We start from the raw sequence: 20,171 nt of genomic DNA on the forward strand, positions 1-20,171 counted from the left end.
ACACACAATCATCCACCCATACAGTCTTGCACACATGCTGTCTTCAAAATACATACAAATAGTGAGTCACTCATTCATGCATCTGTGCTCAAAGTAATATCCCCCACCGAACCATACAGACACTGATACTGATACTCAAAAAAACAACTAATAACCCATATACACACTCATGTAGCTACTCACCAACCCATGCAGCCACTTATACACAAAGTGAGACACAGATACAGATATTTAAATATTTAAACATTACTCGCTAATATATGTATTCACTAAGATACATTTAATAAGTCAGTTAACCAATCAATTTTATACAAAAACCAAACACATCCATTTAGACATTTATTTACCCATTTATTCTTCCATCAACCTTTAGATATACATATATAAAAAATATTTATTTTTCAGAAAGATGCACATTCACTGGATGATGTCATCAGTGATGTCATTTGAGATGCCATAACCTTTGACACACACATTCAAAAATAGAAACTAACATTTTCTTAAAAAAGGAGAAACCAATACCAAATACAACAACTTATTAGGTAATTCCAACATCTACATACACATCCACTCATTCACCAACAGTTCTATATAGTCACTCATGCATGTACTTACTCATCATATGTACTCATACACCTATACATCCTGTTACACACTAATACTCATCCATATAGTTACTCACACACAAATTCACACATGCAAATAAACAGTTAACCAATCAATTTTACACAAAAAACAAACATATCCATTTAGACATTTATTTACCCATTTATTCTTCCATCAACCTTTAGATATACATATATAAAAAATATTTATTTTTCAGAAAGATACACATTCACTGGATGATGTCATCAGTGATGTCATTTGAGATGTCATCAGTGATGTTATTTGAGATGTCATCAGTGATGTCATTTGAGATGTCATCAGTGATGTCATAAGTGATGTAATATGTGACGTCATCAGCAGTGCATTGCACACGCAAGTTATAGTGAGTCCAACTAACTATAACGTGGGAATTTCAATGGTTTTATGCGGGTAAAATTTTCACCTAACTATAACTGGTGTGAAACCCCTGTTTTTTTCAGTGAATTTAATAGGTTTTTTAAATGCTAATTCCTAACTATAACTGGTGTGAAACCTATGGTTTTTTCAGTGTTCTTTAGAACACTCTGGGACATTCTGTCATTGGGCTATAGTTGGGCTACATCTGGCTGATATTTGGGTTACATTTGGGCTCTTTTGTCTCTGGTGGCCATCTTGGGAGACTGCATATCAGATTTTTTTATTGAAATATAAGAGGATTTGAGAAGTCACTCAAAATGTGCCCTAATTTTTCTTTCTTCAGCACTAATCATAATTTCTATGGCAAAATGAACCCCCTTGTTTTGTTCCTTTGCAAATTAAATATTTTAAGTGTTAACACTTTATTCCAATCAAGATGACTTCAGGTGTGCCATACTTTTGTCATAAGTAAGACTGTTAGCGCTCTAGTTGTTCTTTAGAACACTCTGGGACATTCTGTCATTGGGCTATAGTTGGGCTACATCTGGCTGATATTTGAGCTACATTTGGTTTTTTTTTGTCTCTGGTGGCCATCTTTGGGCTACATTGGGCTACATTTGGGCTCTAACATAAATGTAGCCCAATATATATTTTTTCAAAGTTAATTTTCGTAAAAACCACTGCAGCACATATCTTGAGACATAGCAAAGGCACATCGGGCTACCAGTCCCTAAAATGTTGCCAAGTTTGGTGGAAATCCATTCAGCCGTTCGGGCTAAAAGTGAGGTTGACCGCCCTATGGAAATTAACATGGGGAAAACACGTTTTGGGACCCCCCTTTTATCTCGGCCCCCGCTTGACGAATCCCCCCGAAACTTTCAGGGAAGGACCAGAGCTCCGCGAGGCAAATTTGACAAAATTGTCAGGCAGATTTGTCAACCGGCGCCAAAGTTATTCACAATAGAATTTTGAGATTTTGCATTGAAAAAAATCCTAACTATAACTACCTACTGGCGACCGCCAGTAGGTAACATATATATATATATATATATATATATATATATATATATATATATATATATATATATATATATATATATCTATATATATATATATATATATGTATATATATATATATGTTGTGTGTGCCTGCTCTTGCGACGCAACTCCAGCAATGCGCCGCCTTTATGGCACAGATACATCACGCATCTGTGCTGTTTTTGCCCCATGGTGCGCCGCATAGTAAATGCGGTGCATCATGGGTAGCTGAGCTGCAGCGCACAATTACTGGTGCATCCCTGCTAATTTGCAGGGATGCGCCAGTAATTGTAAATCTGCCCCTTGCTTTTTAGCGTCAAAACAAGTTTGATCGCAGTGATACAACAGGCACTGAGCGTTTTCAAATGTTCTTTTTTTCTCTGTTTTTTTAGCTGTAAGTTGCAGCAAACCTCCAGACATAGCAAACGGGACGCACAATGGCACAAACCGAGAAAAGTATGGATACAAGGAAACCATAGAATACCGGTGTAACTCTGAGAATCTTTTGCTTGTTGGAAGCAAAACAATGACTTGTCAAGAAAATGAAAGTTGGAGTGGGATTCGAGCTTCCTGTAAAGGTATAGTATTATTGCAGTCTTCATGATGGATGAATGGTGCGCAAGCAGAACCAAGTTAATTTGTTTTTATTAACAGTAGTTTGAAGTATGAGCGTGGTTTTATGCGTGCAGCTGCAGATCAGTTATTGCCTAATGCATGGGTACTCACAAACTTTCTCTCGGGGGCCAAATTTACAGTGTGGTTTGTGTCCAAGGGCTGCACCAGAGGCGGCGGGGTCAGTGGGGGAGGGGGCGGGGCTAGAGCAACAAAAAAAAACTGACCTTGAGGTTGATCACTGGTCCCTGCAGCGAACGCCTTCCTCCACTGAGCCACCGGACCCGGCATACACACATCTCTCTCTCGCTCTCTTTCTCTCTCTTGCTTTCTCTCTCTCTCTCTCTCTCTCTACCTCACTCTGTCTCCCTCACTCTGTCTCTCTCATTCTGTCTCCCTTTCCCTACCTCGCTCTCCCTCTGTCTCCCTTTCCCTCTCTCACTCACAATCTGTCTCCATTTCCCTCCCTCACTCTCCCTCCCTCTCCCTTTCCCTCCCTCACTCTCCATCTGTCTCCCTTTACCTCCATCACTCTCCCTCTATCTCCCTTTCCCTCCCGCACTCTCCCTTTGTCTCCCTTTGCTTCCCTCTCCCTCCCTTCCCTCCCTCTCCCTCCCTCCCTCTCCCTCTCCCTCCCTCCCTCCCTCTCCCTCTCCCTCTCCCTCCCTTTCCCTCCCTCTCTCTCCCTCTGTCTCCCTTTCCCTCTCTCACTCTCCCTCCCTCCCTCTCCCTCTGTCTCCCTTTCCCTCCCTCACTCGTCTTCTGTCTCCCTTTTCCCTCAACCACTCTGCCTCCCTTTCCCTCCCTCTCCCTCTCTCTCCCACCCTCTCCCTCCCTTACCCTCCATTTCCCTCCCTCTCCCTCCCTTTCCCTCCATTTCCCTCCCTACCTCTCCCTCCCTTTCCCTCCCTCTACCTCTACCCCCTTTCCCTCCCTCACTCTCCCTCTGTCTTCCTTTCCCTCCCGCACTCTCCCTTTGTCTCCCTTTCCCTCCCTCCCTCTCCCTCCCTCTCTCTTTCCCCCCTCACTCTCCCTCTGTCTCCCTTTCCATCCCTCACTCTCCCTCTGTCTCCCTTTTCCTCCCTTTCCCTCCCTCCCTCTCTCCCTTTCCCTCCCTCACTCTGTCTCTGTCTCCCTCTCCCTCTGTCTCCCTTTCCCTCCTCACTCTGTCTCCCTTTCCCTCCCTCACTCTGTGTCCCTTTCCCTCCCTCACTCTCCCTCTGTCTCCGTTTCCCTCCTTCCCTCTCCCTCCCTCTCCCTCTGTCTCCCTTTCCCTCCCTCCCTCTCCCTCTGTCTTCCTTTCCCTCCCTCACTCTCCCTTTCCCTCCCTCACTCTTCCTCTGTCTCCCTTTATCTCCCTCACGCTGCCTCCCTTTCCCTCCCTCCCCCTCCCCCTTTCTCCCTCCCTTTCCCTCCCTCCCCCTCCCCCTTTCCCTCCCTCCCCCTCTCTCTCCCTCCCTTTCCCTCCCTCCCTTTCCCTCTGTCTCCTTCCCTTTACCTCCCTCCCTCTCCGTCATCTCACCCTGCCTGTGTGTGCCCGGGCTGAGACAGCTTCCGGGCACACACACTCTAAGCCGCACCGAGCACTTCACAGGTCTTTAAAAGACCAGTCACGTGTTAATGAGGATGTGTTGTATTTCACCTTTTAGCGCCGCAGTGCCATTCTGACTATGGCTGGCCCCCACAGACCAGCAGTCTCAGAGTCACACTGGTAGACGTCTGAAAGGTCGTCAGGCTGCCAAGAAAGTCTTGCTGAGCCGTTGGCGGCCCGCGGGCCGTACTATGAGTACCTGTGGCCTAATGCAATCACCTGCAGGCTCGGATGTATGATTAAACAACTACTACTCAAAGACCGAATGCCTAAACCACGAAGGCTAAACCACGAACTAAGACAAACCAGTACATTCTTAGTTATGACTCCTTAACCACGACAAATAATTGCCACATTACCCAAATATACAACTGTGTTCTCAAAACAACGCATGTCTTTTTTTTTTTTTTTAAATAGTTTTGAAAACCTTTATTTGAGAAAATGGATGCGTACAAATACGGGCCTACAACCCGGAGGCCGGCCACGGGGCAAAACTGGAAAGCACCATCATCAATTAAAGGCACAGAGTGGTTAGATGATATTCCTAACGCTGCAAGTCAATGTTATCAACTAACTAGAACCACTCGACACAGGATCAGGGAAGGTTAATTTTATATATTAAAGAATAAAGGATCGGTCGTATAGGTAGCAACCTGGAGTGCATGGCGGGGAATAATCCAACTGTTTCATTGCAGTACAAAAGGAAAAGTTAACAGAAAGGTCCATAGCATGCAAGACATAGGTTAGCTTAAAATTCCTCAATGGTAGTTCCACGCCCAGCCACATGTACCCAGAGACTAACTGAACAGCAATTCCGCAACAATAAAAACCCATCAGGGAAGCAGATTGGCTGCAATCACTATACTTCCCAACCCTGGAAATAAGAAAACAAGAAAATCAAAGAAGAAAAGAAGTAGGGGGACTCCACGTTATTGTACCTGCCCCTCAGTGATAATAGCAAGCAATAATACCAGTAGCGAACATGCAAGGGGTCGGAGCGATAAATTAGGAGAAACAGTGCCGTGAGTATCATCTGACGTAAAATACCTATTTCTCCCCTCACCGTAACTCACCCCACGGGGTTACACACAGTCGTGGAGACCCAAGGAAAGGATACAAAAGAGCCATAGAAACAAAGAACAGCCTGATAGACCCTACTCCACCCATCCCACCCTGCACCCCTGCAGAAGGCTACGGCCTACCCCCCCAGCAGCGTGCCTGTCGCCCTAATGATGAACCCGAAATATAGAAAAGAGAATATAGAGAAACGGAAAAGGAAAGGGAGAAAGGGAGAAAGAAAAAGAAGGGCCTGGGGAGAGGAGCCATTAGCAAATGGTACGGCCCCGCCCACTTACGCCATGAGTAATGCCCAAAAAGAAACTGGCAAGTGTTCAGCAACACGCAAATACGAAGGAATCCGCAAAGTATCACAATGTAGGGCAGTCCATAACTCCATTCACCAATCAGTAGTCCTCCTAAAAGAACCGGGTTCACCCTAGTCCCTTCTTAGCCAACGTCGCTATATGGGTAGATCCAGTGGGCATAGGACATGGCGAGGAAGAAAGGCCATGGAACAGTTGCTGGAGTATAGACCGAAGCAGCCAGTAGTACCCCCTCTCTCGAGGGCAATGCAGAAACCGTTCAAAGCAGCCGTATATACCAGTGTCAATGAGCTCCAGCGGTTCCACCGGTTCATGAGTCGGACCATCGCCACCCCAACCAGGAAGTGGGGAACAATCAGCGACCACACCAGACCCATCCGCATCCTCAAAAGCTGGCCCGGGAGGAATGGCGGCCATTACATCCCTCTGCACACAAGAATCCCGGACCAAGGACGACCTCCAGGACCACAAAGCTTGATGGACGTCGCCCATCGTAGGCTCGAGCTCACCAGTACATGCCCAAGTGGAGTGCAAGGGCAGGAAATCGGCATCCCGGGACCCTGCACGGAACATGGCAGCAGCCGCCATTTTGTGACAGCTACGCCGTCTCTCCGGATTCGTCTCCAGGGGTGGGCTCAACAACTGAACCCTGGCGGGACCCCCCTAAAGCGCACGAGCAGCACCCACAGCGCTGAAATAGTGGTCACAGGGGAGGGGGACCCGCCGGTGACACCGCTCCACCACAATCTCTCTTCGCCACCGAGTGAAGGATCCCGGTACGGCCAGACGGCAACAAAGGGGGGAGCCACCAGGCACGGCGTCCCCAACCCACAACTTGCCGCACACCACCTCTGGAGCACCGGACGAGTGTCCCAGGCGCTTTCATTTGCCTCCGGGCTCCTCGCACATCGGCATCTTCCGGCCGGCCCCAGACCTCCACCGAGGCCGACACCGTCTCGCCGGCAACTCGCTGAGGGCGAGGCCCCGGTCTCAACCCCGGGGATGCTGCACTTTCCGGGAGGGCACCGCTGTGGATCCACCGAACACCAGACCCACCGGGATGGATGGTAAGTTACTGCAAAGCTCCGCATATAAGTTGTTGTCCGTTTTGGGCAGGATAATCGTCAGGATATTAGATTGTAGGCAGGTAGGGCTGCGGAGCCGAGCTAACGTGCGGCCATCTCGTTGTCGAGCTTGGCTCCTCCCCCCAACGCATGTCTTTTTTAATAAACAATTTTAAGTGAAGAATGTTTAAAGTAACAAATTATCAATTTAATAATCGTTTTTAGAAATATGGATGAACTTACAAAAAGACGGTGATAAACACTCAAACAATAAAATATAAGTCCTTCATATGTTTTACATACTATATTATTTTATAATTTCAAAATACATTTGGATGGCCTACAGGAGAACCTTCAGCTTCTGCCTCATTGGCCAGGGGGGGGGGGGTGGATATTTGACACTAGCTCCCTCTGAAACGGAATATTCTTGATAATTATTTCAGGGTGATTTCCATCTACTTTCCTATCTTTGTTGGTATGGCCACTGACACGGAGACAAGTAATTACAGCTGAAATGGAGCTTGACTCCTTAACCTCACCTCTCCCTTTATAAAACTCTCAATACCCTGTATTCTTAAGTTTCTCAGTGGGAATCTTCACTTCTCCTCACTTGGTTTCTGTGCTGCTGCTCGCCTGTCCATGCTGTGAACCACTGCCATTTCCCTCCAAACCACGATGCAGCAAAACTAAGATGCATAACTTGACGGCATACAAAACTGGTAGGTACCTTACTCGTGCCCTTCCTAAATCATGGGTTGCAGTGCCATCTATTGGCCCGTTTCATGAGAACATAAGGAGGTCGTTGATTGTGTACATCGTGGTTTAGGTGGTCGTGGCTCATGGAAAGGTTGTTGTTTAACCCCTCCCCTGCTGATGACGGAACCGCTCCGTCATCAGCTGCAGTGGCGCTGTGCTGATGACGGAGCGGTTCAGTCATGGCCTGCCCGACGCTCCTGCGCTGCACGAATTCCGCGCCTGCGCTTAGCGTTCTATTGAGCGGGTGGGGCCATGACGGAACGGCTCCGTCATAAGCACAGCGCAACCGACGCTGGTGACGGAGCGGTTCCGTCACCAGCATGCGCCCGCCGCATTTCCGCCCCGCCCCCTTAGCACTGCAGCGGAATAGCCTCCGCAGTGAAGGGGTTAAGACTCGTTGTTTACTACACTCATTGTTAAAGATTTGTTATTAAGGCTGTTTCCGCTCTCCAGGTACCAGTGAATCTGTTTATGCAGTGGCAGCTTTAGTGAGGCACGGCGGGTAGACAGACTGTGCACAAGGTGAACGCATACTGACCTGATGGGTTGTAGGCTTGGGCATTTTACCAACAAATCTTGAGGAAGGCCAGTCCAGCTTAGAGAGTCCCTGGCCGCACAGTTATTCCTTCGAGAACAATGAGGCACAATTTCAGCACTGGCAAATTCTGGCTTGCCAAGGTGAAGGCCACAGAATGTCTGCACAGACTCGCGTTCACCCAAACTTCTGTTTCAACAGTAGGTTTGGGCAAGTAAAAGCAATTCGGAGATGCTGCAGATGCCTTTAAAATACTAGGCGCTGAGCCCTCCTCGCCCTTGTTTAACACTATTTAAAGAAAGACCCAGGGGCATAACTTGGTCAGTAAGATGAGGGGTGGGGGGAGAAGAAGGGGTTCAGATATTTCAAAAATCATGCGTCAGAGTAAGAGAAGGGCTTAGTGGGCAGTCGAAATCAAGAGAAATGCGGATTGGAAAGAGTGAGGGAAAACACAATATTTTGTAAAATAACACTTTTTAAAACTTTTCAGAGATGGAGAGTGTGTGTGTGCTTTTTTGTTTGTGTGTATGTTAAAATTCCTGGTGAAGCCTGACGAGCACCTCAACATATCCGACTGACCACTCATGTACCCAACGTACTTCCAGAAACTGCATATTAGAGGGGGTGTAACTCCCCAAAAATCCCTCCTTGCGGAGCCCAATAAAGTCAAGTCATATGCTTGCAATCTATCCAGCCAACGCTTCTATAACTTCCCAAGAGGTTGCAGTAGGGGCTATTCTTAACACCCCTGACATCCGTCGTCTACAGCATTCACCCCTTAAGAGCCATGCGTCAAACAGCCTATTCTCCCCAATAATTTTTGATCAGTACTTAGCGTATCCGTCTATTCCGCCCTACTCATCAACTAAAGTCCTCCTGTAGATACATCCCAACAAATCCAGTCCAAAGTCCACCACCGCCATAGGACGGAGAGGGTCAGATAGAAATCCTAGGTGAGTTCCTTGCTACTTGCAATTCGGGTGTTAATGCCTCTTTCATGTCATTGAATCGTCAGATACATGTTGTGGCAGTTGTGCCATTTACCACTCTATCCTACACTTATCCCTGGAGAGCTGATGTAGCTGCTAGGAAAAAGTGCTGTTCCTTAGTGAAATTTTTTCCTCCAATCTGTACCTAATGGCTACTCTTAGACCTACATAGCTGTGTTGATCTCCCAGTAACCCACAAGGCCCCCGGGGATCTACCCCTTCTTCCATTTGAATGAATATCTAGTCAAGGTAAAGTGTTTCACGTTACAATCAAAACTTAGACAACAAAGAATTGATCCTTCAGCTGAAGGGCTTCAGTAAAGTAAGTTAGTGCTTCATGTCTGGACTCTATTCAAAATGGGTAGTCCATCATAGGGAAATGTCATGATTACTACTAAATGAAGTTCCCAATGTTCAACTTATCAATTCATGTTACTCATAAGAAAAGCTTTCTACCGCACTTTTGTATTCAGTTTTCAAGTAGCGATATTGGGATGACTTGATCCTTAAATGTTCTTTACTGCCCAATCAGGAAGACTATTAGCCAACTACCACCCCCAAACAACGTCTTCTGGTATATGAACTACTGACGCCCTCCCTCCATTCTTTTGGTGGGAGTCAAAGCGCAGGACTTTACACTTTGTCATCAGGTCCAATGCATGCTTCATAGAGGCCCAAATGCAAGATAGAAATTGCACCACTTCCGAGAGTGAAGCATTCACACCCTATTCATCACTAGGACCACGGGGTCTGCAATACGGATCCATATGGTGCATTTTATAGCATAATCGTAAATGAAGGTTTTACACTGAGGGCTGAAGAAAGACTTATTACAAATCCCAGATTTCTTCATTTAAACTAAGTATGCAAATCTGTTTGAAAATCCTCCTACCGCCACAGATAACTGAAAAGTGGTGCCTTTTTTGCTCAGTTTCACTAAATATAGTAACTAAAATGCCATAAATGTGACGGAGTACAACTAATCTGTGCATGGAATTTGACATGGCTATGGTGTCCTTACATTTTTTTCAAAATGGATGTACCTTCCTCCTCTTTCTCTACTTTCCCCTTCATCGTTTTCCACATCCTTACTCATTTGAGGGCACTTACTATCTCTGGAGCACAGTTACACTGGCTGCACCAATCATAACTGTAACTCAGCCATCCTCCAGCACAACGTGCTTATGTCAGCCTAGTCTCCATGCTCGGGCATTGAAAGTCATCTTTCCTACTCCACTGGTCCCATTCAACTCCTCAGCTTCTAAGGCAAGGACTGTGCATAAGGAAACTTACACACAGAGGCGCACCTAGAGCCAAAATTCAGGATGGGGTGGGGGAGGCTTGGCTGAAACATGTTTTTGGGGTGGCTAATTCTTCAAGCAATAGGCTGAGTGGAGCTGCAGAGGCTCTAGGAAGGGGTGAAAAACAACAAATCCTCATTAACAAACAAATGGTCTTTTAACCCCTTCGATGCTGATGACAAAGCCAGCTCGTCATGGACGTTACCTGCGCTGCACGCATGACGAGCTGGCTTTGTCACGAAACGCGGGTTTTTTTAAATTTTCAGCGCGCAGCGGGAAAACCCGCTAGCGCGCATGCGGTTAAAGATCTCTGAAGTATTCGGTGCAGCTCTGTGTGTGTGCACGGGAAGCTGTCTCAGTCGGGGCTAAGAAATGTTTTTGGGGTGGCTAATTCTTCAAGCAATAGGCTGAGTGGAGCTGCAGGGGCTCTAGGAAGGGGTGAAAAACAACAAATCCTCATTAACAAACAAATGGTCTTTTAAAGACCTCTGAAGTACTCGGTGCAGCTCTGTGTGTGTGCCCGGTAAGCTGTCTCAGTCGGGGCTGCAACACGCGAACCCTGGGTGGAGAGGTGCTGCACTGGAATGTGATAGCTCGTGCTGGAGCATCATCACCTCGAGTACTAAGTACTGAGGATTGCTATTTGCGTGACATTGCATTTCAGTGTGGCGATGTAGTGAAATGCGTTATTTGAATCCGTGATGCGTGGCCCATGGCAGGGCTGTGAATAAGTAACTTTAGTTTCTTTGTTTATCTCTTTTTCTTTCCAGTTGTTACTTGCACCAATCCAAAACTTGAAGATGGAAAAGTAGTCACTGCTCTGCAGCCTCCATTCCACTACAGACATTCGGTGTCCTTAGAGTGTAATCAGAACTTCCGGTTGGTGGGGACGAACAGCTCCACATGCGAGGAAAACGGTCAATGGTTCCCACGTCTACCGCTTTGCCAGCGTAAGTCTTCTTCTCTGTTGACAATGCGACTTTAATTACGAACGGCAAGAAGTAAAGTACGAGAGGAACATGCAACATGTTTCTATTTGGTTCTAGGAATGCATGATGCCACAAAAAATAGGAATCTTTGAATTTTCATTCCAGAAGGTATCAGAAATGTTGCAGACGAGTCGGCTTGTCACATTTTGCAGTGAGGCCCTTCACTTAGACTGAAGAATAAAGCATTGCTAGTTAGGGTGACCTGAGGCCATCTATGAAAAGTTCTCAGTTAATACCTGTGTATGCTTAGAAAGATGAAAGGCTGAGTCCGCCCAACCAGGATTCAAAGCTGAGTCCTATAATGTACACACACATCACATGCTCAATATATTGGGTTGCCCTTCTGGGGGCATATGTATGAAACTTATTTTTAGTCGCAAATCGCAAAAAAGAAGCGTTTGCGAGAAAAAATTCGCAAAACGCAATGTATAAGGAAAATCGCATCGCAATATTAAGGAATTGAAAAATTTGCGATTCCTTAATTTTGCGTAAGCATTTAAGGAAACAATCGCAAATTGCGATTCCTCAAATGCTATGCAACAAGTACCCAAGTTGTGCGATTTCTCCTTAAGAAATCGCAAATTTCCACAAATTTCAAGTTGGTGGTAATTTACGATTTCTCTCAAAAATGTACTTTTTGGCATTTTTCAAGGTGCCATGTGGCGTACATACATGCGCATCAGTGTGTCCTTATGACACCCTTGCACCCTTGAAATTATTCTCAATTTGCGATTCTCAAATTGCGTATCGCTAATTGGGAATGACTTCCCATTCATTCCTATGGGCCTCCTGGCCCGTAGGAATAAATGAGAAGGTATTCCTTAATTGCGATTTTGCAATTTGCTAATCGCAATTAAGGAATACTAAGAAATCGCCAAAAAATTGCGAATTTTTAAATACATCCCGTTTTGCAATTCTTAAATAGCGATTCTCAAAAAATCGCTATTTGAGAATCGCAAATACAGATTTTCATACATATGCCCGCTGGTGCCGTATTATGAATACATAGTAGGATGGGTAAAATTGCCTCCAAAGGAGTTTGTTGTACTAATTAGGTTGATTTAGTTATGTAACTGAATTGAATACAGGTAACTTAATTATCCTGGGTGAAATTAATTATAATAGCTTAAATGAACATTCATATACTTAACTAGACATGACAATACTTGACATTAAGACAAAAACGAATAGACATGTGTATAGGCAAAAAAGTGAATTTTATCAAAATTGGATCATAAAGGGAAAAATACAAAGCATAAAGAATGTGCAAAACAGGAAATACAGGATAAATATCGCGAAACAAATCAAAAATCTCTGTAAATCCTGTGAGCGGCCTATCCAAAATAAAGATTTTAAGGAATTCTCCTTTGGATAAAGCTGAGAGTCGACGAATACTAAGAAATCGCCAAAAAATTGCGAATTTTTAAATACATCCCGTTTTGCAATTCTCAAATAGCGATTCTCAAAAAATCGCTATTTGAGAATTGCAAATACAGATTTTCATACATATGCCCGCTGGTGCCGTATTATGAATACGGCGCACTTTCCTTGTTTACACCACGGCACCCCTGCACAAACAAGGAGGTGAGCCCTATTAGAATGAATGCACTGCCCCCAGGCAGTCATGTGCTTGTGCCGCCCTGCAGGCAGCACATTTGGTGAAATATGGAGTAGCAGGCTAAAAGCTGCTCTGTGTTTCTCTGTGCAGGCAACAACCCTCTTGCACTTTTATGTTGGATTAGAGATCCCCTTGCAGGTGGGTGCAGTGAGAGACTGCTCCCGCCTGCAGGGGGGTGTCTGAGGGGTCCATGGGACCCTGTTTCTCCCCCCAGAGGACTACTTTTAGGAGGCGCACTGAAAGTGTGCAATCTTTTTGTGGCATACTTTCAGTGTGTCCCTTATAGGCATGTTTAACTCAGTGCCCACGTCACTAATATTGCGTGAGCGCAGAGGCAAAGTGATTCTTTCTTTTGCATAGGGCCAAGTGCCCATGCAAATGAGGGAACGCCCTCTCATGGTAGCACTAGTGCAACATTTGTGCCAACTCTATCTGTATTACAGAATGGAGTCTCACAAGTGTCTGTTGACCCTTCTGTAATATCATTGTTTCCCGGGGGCGCAAAAAGTGTGCCCACACATCCCCATTGCGCTCCAAGGGCACATTGTATTATACAGGTCGTATGGCCCTATTACAGACAGGGTGCATTTTTCCTATTCGTGCCAAGGTGGACCTTTAAGCAGGTGTGCTGGGTGTAAATTCAGGAAGTGCGCCCTATTATGTTGAATGCCTGCCCTCAAAGCAGCCACGAACGTGCGCTGCCCACAAGAGAAATATGGAGCGGCTGTTTAAAAGCTACTCCATGCTTCTCTGTGCAGGTGGCAACCGTCCTGCACTTTTAAGAGGGATTAGAGATCCCCTTGCAGACAAGTGCAGCGAGTGACTGAACCCGCATGGGATCCCCTTTCATCCCTCTTGAGGACTGCCTTTAGAAGGCGCTTCCTGAAGGCATGTTTGCCTCTGCCCCCATGTTAGTAATACAGCCTTGACGCAGAGGCAAAGAGATTCCCTCATTTGCATAGGGGCACGCCCTAAGCAAAGGAGGAAACAGACTCTAGTCATAGCGCTCGTGCACCAGCGCTACCTGCATTACAGAAGGGTTTGTGGTCCTTTCTGTAAAAAGTGCCCCAAGGTGCACAAAGTGGGCGCAAATGGCCATTGTGCCCCAGGGCACTTAGGCAATACGGGCCCAGGTGGTTTTTCACTGTACCATAATAGTGAATTAATAACATCTATTTTAGATTGTGTTTCATTTTCTTCATGTAAAAATTCGAAATTCATGCTTCTGTATTGTCATAGCAGGAGAGCTCCTGAAAGGCTGGGGCCCTGATGGACCAGAGCAATTTTCCCATACCTCAAAACATCTCTGCAACCAAATACGGTCCCCTCTCTCACCCACAAAATCCTTCCATCTGCCTCTCATCCACAATTTCGCGGGGATCCTTGCCTTAGCTCCAGACTCCTGGAACGAGGTACCATAAAAGTAAATTCATCACTCCCCTCAAGCAGGGTCGAAATGGCCACTGGCGTAACGAAAACTGAGGGGGCCTCCCTGCACGGTACGTAGAGGGGCCCACTCCGGACTCAATCATGAGCTCTCTGGCCAGAGTGCAGTGCCGAGGGTGCCTCTTGGAGCTTAGGCCCCCCTCAGCACTACGTGGGCTGCGGGGGCCTGTGTTACACCCCTGGGAATGGCCATTCATCCCACCGAGCATTTCCCTAGAGGTTTGGAGCCATCGGAGACTGGTATTGGAAGGTCGACTGACTACACCTCTGTCTGTAGCTCCCCGATGGTTGTGGCAGCAAGGGACAGTGGGGGCTAAAAGAGACAAAGAAAGAGAAAGGAAGAAACTAAAACGAAAGAGACATTAGACAATAACATGGTTTTAGGCCTGCTTTGCTCATTTCAAGGGCAGCTTTTGATCCCCTGCCTGGCTCTGTACTCAGTACACTACTGGAGCGACTGACATAAACTGTAGATGTCTGGTGTCGACCTACCGATCAATAAAACCACTGATTATACAGATGAACATCCAACCCAACTACTAGCTCGATCAGCAGAGCTCCTCCCCGAGTGATCCAAACTCACCTTCTCAATCCCCACTTTGCCTGGAACATCAAGTTGAAAAACGGGATTCCATTCAGACCACTATTCTCACATAACTAAAACGAGCTGTGTTTTCCACGCACATAAAATAATATTCAATACATACACAACGGAATTTGATGAATAGAACGCAACAACCACATCACTACTGCATCAAACAAGTTAACACCACTTAAAATGAGTAAAAGGGCACCGCAGCAAAGCTTCCAACAAAAGGTTCAATGTCTCTCTGAACTAAACAGCGGTTTAGATTCCACGAACAATGATGCCACAAATCCAATTAGAAACCTACAAAACGTTATGCAAAGGTTCCGAAATGCCTCCCAAAATGGAAGCTGGAGTGATCACAAAAGATATCTTGCACATTGCATAAAAATATTGTTATAGTAGATAGCATTTGGAGGCCTTGTGAAATAAAGAGCCACATATTGTGGTGCGGGTCAGTTTTTCTTCAGAGTCCGTTGGAGTCATTGTGCTGGAGCCGAGTTCGAAGTCCGCTAGTTACCCCAAGCTATCCAATCCCTAGGGCGCGGTTAAGGAACAGGTTTTTGAGTTGGCTTTTGAATTCTACAAAGGAGGGAATGGTTCTGATGTGAGGGGGGATTGGAGTTCCAAATTTTGGGAGCGCTTCCAGTGAAAGATCGGTCTGCAGTTTTTTTTTGTTTTTGTTTTTGGTAGGATGAGTAGGAGGGAGTTAGAACTTCTCATGTTCCTGGTCTGGCCGGTTTTTATGAGTTTTTTCACCAAGTACTCAGGTTTGCCGGTGTGAAGGGCTTTGTGGGTGAGGCAGGCTGTTCTGAAGCTAATCCGCCTTTCGACTGGGAGCCACTTAAGTTCCTTGAGTACAGGGGAGAATTTCTTGATACCAGAGATCATTCTGGCGGCCGCATGCAGTGTTGTTTTGATGGGAGCCAGGTGTGATTTTGGAATTCCTGAGAGGACTGCGTTCCCGCAGTCCAGTCTTGACAGTAACAGAGCTTGGGTGGCCTGTTTGGTCATTGGTCTCTGCATTCATTTCTTTTCATCAATCTCTTCATAATTTTTGTTTTCAATAATAGGCTCATTGATTTACTTATCTTTGAATATCTTCAAATCTTTTGACTTATCCATCGTTTCAAGACTTTTATCTCGTTTTTAACTGTATATCCTCCTTTTCACAAGACTTTTTATCTTGTTTTTAACTGTATGTCCTCCATACAGCTACTGTTCATTACCCTCGATTTTACTGAACTTGTGTACTATTTAACTCTAACTTTCATTGCCTGCACGCTTCTGCTTTGGACCTCGAAGCGACATTTAAAACTTATTGTCAACGCCTACCGGTCCATTTCAGAATCTCCTGATGTCTTTTCCACCAGCGCTGCAAGAACCTTCTCAGCGAAGCCATTCTCTCCGCAGCCTTCCTTCGTCCTCCAAGTCTTCTCGTGTACAACTCTCTCCACAGTGCATGCGCTGATGTGCACAGCAACGATTTTTTCAACATTATTTACAATTACTCTGCCTTCACGCTGATAGGCACAGCAACTCCATTGTGCATGCGCTGATGTGCACAGTTGTTACATCAAACTTTTCCTCATTATCTTCATGCCAATGACCACAACAACTCCTTTGTACATTCGCTGATGTGCACAGCTATAATATCTTTGAACATTTCTTCATTGCCTTCACGCTGATAGGCACAGCTAAGTTAAATTTCATTTTACAATTTTATCTTTATTGCTTTTTGAATTGCTTACTATTCACATTTATTTCTCCCAGCTTTTCTCATATTATTTGTTTTCTATTATTCGTTATCGCAATGCAAACTGCTATTCTTCCTCCTCCTTTCCTTCCAGAACCAGGTTGTCCTAAAATAAAATGGACCCAATGATATAAGTCTTTCAACAGCTATGTTATAGCTATTGATGGCATCAAGTTTTCTCCAGTGCGGAAAAATGCTATGTTATACTATGCTTTAGGTGCAGAGGGTCAGAGAATTTTTGACCATCAACCCAAAATTATTCGCCCACCCTCTGATGATTGGAATGAATAAACAGAAGCAGTTCTCAGGTTAGAAAAACATTTTTATTGATGAACCAAGCATTATTGTTGAAAGACACTAATTCTATACTCAGAAACAAAGGGAACATGAGAATATTGATACCTTTTTGGCAGAATTAAGAGTTTTAGCAGCTTCTTGTGAATTTGAAGGTCCTATTGACCAATATTTGAGAGATCAACTTGTTGTCAATTGTCATTCTAACGAAGTTCAAAAGAGAATCCTCTGTTGTAGAAATCCTTCACTTACTGAGACTTTAGAAATTGCAAGAGGAATTGAAAGATCAGTTTCGGCTTCAAAAGAACTTGGCAATAATAAACCTTCTATTTCAGAAACAGTTAACAAAATTTCTCAACAAACTTCACAACCTACTTCACAACGAGAAAAAGATTATGGGCCGATGTAGGTGGCCCAATACCGATCGGTAACGGCCGAAAATACAGATTTTCGGCCCTTACTGAGCGGTATCTAGCCATCGGGATGTAGGAGCCTGAAATCCGGCCGAATCGGTATTTTTACGGAATCGGTATAGATACCGAATCGGTAAAAAAACGATTCCGAAATACACCGAATCGGTAAATGAACGACTCGCTAACATACCGAATCGGTAAATATACCGATTCGGACCATTTACCGATTCGGTAGAGTCACCGAATCAGTAAATAGTCCGAATCGGACCATCTACCGATTTGGTATAGTTACCGAATCGGTAAATTACCGAATCGGACAGGCCAACACACTGATTGAGATGTAGGGAAGCACAGAAATACCGATTTTGCCTCAAAATCAGTATTTCAAAATCGGAATTTAGCATGGATTGGAATCAGGTGGTAACCAAATGCAACCTATAAAATGAGACCAAAAATGCAATGCAACTTGCAGGATGGCGGCATTTTATGTCATTGCAAGGCGGCTACGGCTACAGCAGGAAGGAGAGAGGGAATGGCAAAGAGAGGAGCAGGTCTACAGACAGAGGATCACCCTGTTCATGCTCACAGAGGCAGAGATCCTACAGAGGTACAGGCTGGACTCAGACACCATTCTGGAGCTCATCAGGGACCTAAAACCACTGTTGGACCACCCCACCCCAAGGGCACACGCCATCCCAACGCACGTGCAGGTGCTATGCAGCCTACACCTGCTTGCGTCTGGCAGCTATCAAAGTGCAGTTGCTGCGGTAGGAGGGGTGACCCAGAGCAGCCCCTCAAGGTTTTTCAACAAATTCCTTGATGCCATGATACAGAGGATGGACCAATACATTTCTTTACCTGCAACCCATGCGGAACTGGTACAAACCAAAGCAGACTTTTACCAGATGGCACGATTTCCCCACATCATCGGCTGCATTGATGGCACGCACATTCCGATTTGCCCCCCTGCTGACACAGAATACATATACCGCAATAGGAAGCCTACGCACACCATCAATGTGCAGGTGATTTGCAATGCTAAGTGCACCATCACAGACCTGGTTGCAAAATTCCCAGGGAGTACCCACGACTCCTACATATTCCAAAACAGCGGCATCTATGCACGGCTGACGGCTGGGGAATTTGGTGAAGGATACCTCCTAGGTAGGCATGGGCAGAAAATCCGTTCCGCTCGCGGATTTTGCGGATTTTCGGGAAATCCGCAATCCGCGAGATTTGCGAATTTCCCGCAAAATCCGCAAATCCGCGAGCAGCGGATTTTGCTCGCACTGCTCGCACTGTTCGCGTGAGTTCGCGCCCCGCGAATAAGTGCAAAATTGCAGAAATACGATCTTAGCAAAACTGAAAGTAACTACTTACCAGGTTCAAAAGTTCAGGCTCATCATTAGTAGCCATTTCCTGTAGTGCTTCCTGAGGGGCCCCTCCAGAGTTCAGTTGCCAGTTGAAACTATTATGTGACCCTGCTCTGAACCTCAGAATAGTTACACATATGCCACAAAGGTCCTGAATTACAGCTAAGGGAGACAAGCAGGAGCCAGGCTGGAAGTTAAAATCCATTAATCAGCCCCTAATTCATTATTGTCAGTTGGGGCAGGGCAGGTGTTGTAACTAATTTTGCAACAATGAAAGCACTTAGCAAGTGCAAAAGATCACTAATCAGGGCGCACTAAGGAAGCAGGTGCCAGCTAAAAAAATATTCTGTGACACATTAATCAGCCCCAAATTAATTCAGGTCACTTGAGGCAGGGAAGGTGTGCTTTGCTTTGCCGAAAATAATGTACACTGGACAACCAGAGGGTGTGGTGATGAAACAGAGGGTGGCATGGGTGGGCCAGAGGGTGGAATGAGTAGTCAGAGAGTGGCAGTGGTGACAGAGAGTGGCAGTGATGAAGAAGAGTGTCCCAAACAGGCTGGACACGTAGAAACAACAAGTTCGCGAAACTTGCGACCCGACAGCTAAGTTCGCAATTTGCGAAAGTGTGCAAAACCCTCGCGAACTGGCAGAAACACGGGCGAACACAAAAAAAAAAAAATCCGCAAATTCGCGGGAATTCGCGGATTTTACGGATTGCGAATCCGCAAAATTCGCGAACGCGAGATCCGCAAAATTCGCTCATGCTTACTCCTAGGTAGACACATCATCAGACCCCCATAACAAAATGTAGCACTGTGAAGTACATGTATGCATGTGAGTAATGTTACCCCTGTTTCCTTCTAGGCGACAGTGCATATGCCCTCCGCTCATTCATACTCACCCCCTACCTCAACCCCTCTACACCCAGCCAAAGGAGGTATAACCGGGCCCACAAAAGCACAAGGAATGTAGTAGAACGGACGTTTGGCATCTGGAAAAGCAGGTTCAGATGCTTGCACAAGAGTGGAGGTGCAAGGCAGTATACCCCCATCACCTGCTGCAAGATCATAGCTGTCTGTGCAATGTTGCACTACCTTGCGGTGAAGAAGGGCACTGAGGTGGAGTTGTCAGACTATGAGGACCATGACGACGACGTTACTGTGCCACAAACACAACCTGCTGGGGTGTCTACACCAAGTGATGGCAGATACAGACGTGTTGGTGCTCCGGCGCGACTCGGATACAGCGCTGGCTGGGCTGCTGCGGCTGCTCCTGTCTCCAGCCTCGGCCACGTCCAGGGCAGGATTCACCACAGTGTTTAAAATGATGAGGGCCTCCATGGCAGTGGTGATGCGGGCCATGCCCTGGGTCACCTCCGCAGTGTTTTGAGTGAGGCAGTCTTCCATATTTGCCCCCCGCGGCAT

At 45.8% G+C, this 20,171-nt stretch overlaps 1 protein-coding gene across 1 annotated transcript in view; it reads left to right on the forward strand.

Moving 5' to 3' along the window:
• Nucleotides 1-20,171, forward strand: part of LOC147712731 (C4b-binding protein alpha chain-like) — a 366,951-nt gene that overhangs the window by 241,510 nt on the left and 105,270 nt on the right. Inside the window, exons 11-12 of the mRNA XM_086923391.1 lie at nt 2,433-2,618; nt 11,041-11,220. Coding sequence (XP_086779517.1) covers nt 2,433-2,618; nt 11,041-11,220 — 366 coding nt within the window. The remainder of the gene's footprint in view (nt 1-2,432; nt 2,619-11,040; nt 11,221-20,171) is intronic.

Source organism: Lissotriton vulgaris, chromosome 5 (assembly GCF_964263255.1).
Source record: "Lissotriton vulgaris chromosome 5, aLisVul1.2, whole genome shotgun sequence".
Taxonomy (NCBI): Eukaryota; Metazoa; Chordata; class Amphibia; order Caudata; family Salamandridae; genus Lissotriton; species Lissotriton vulgaris.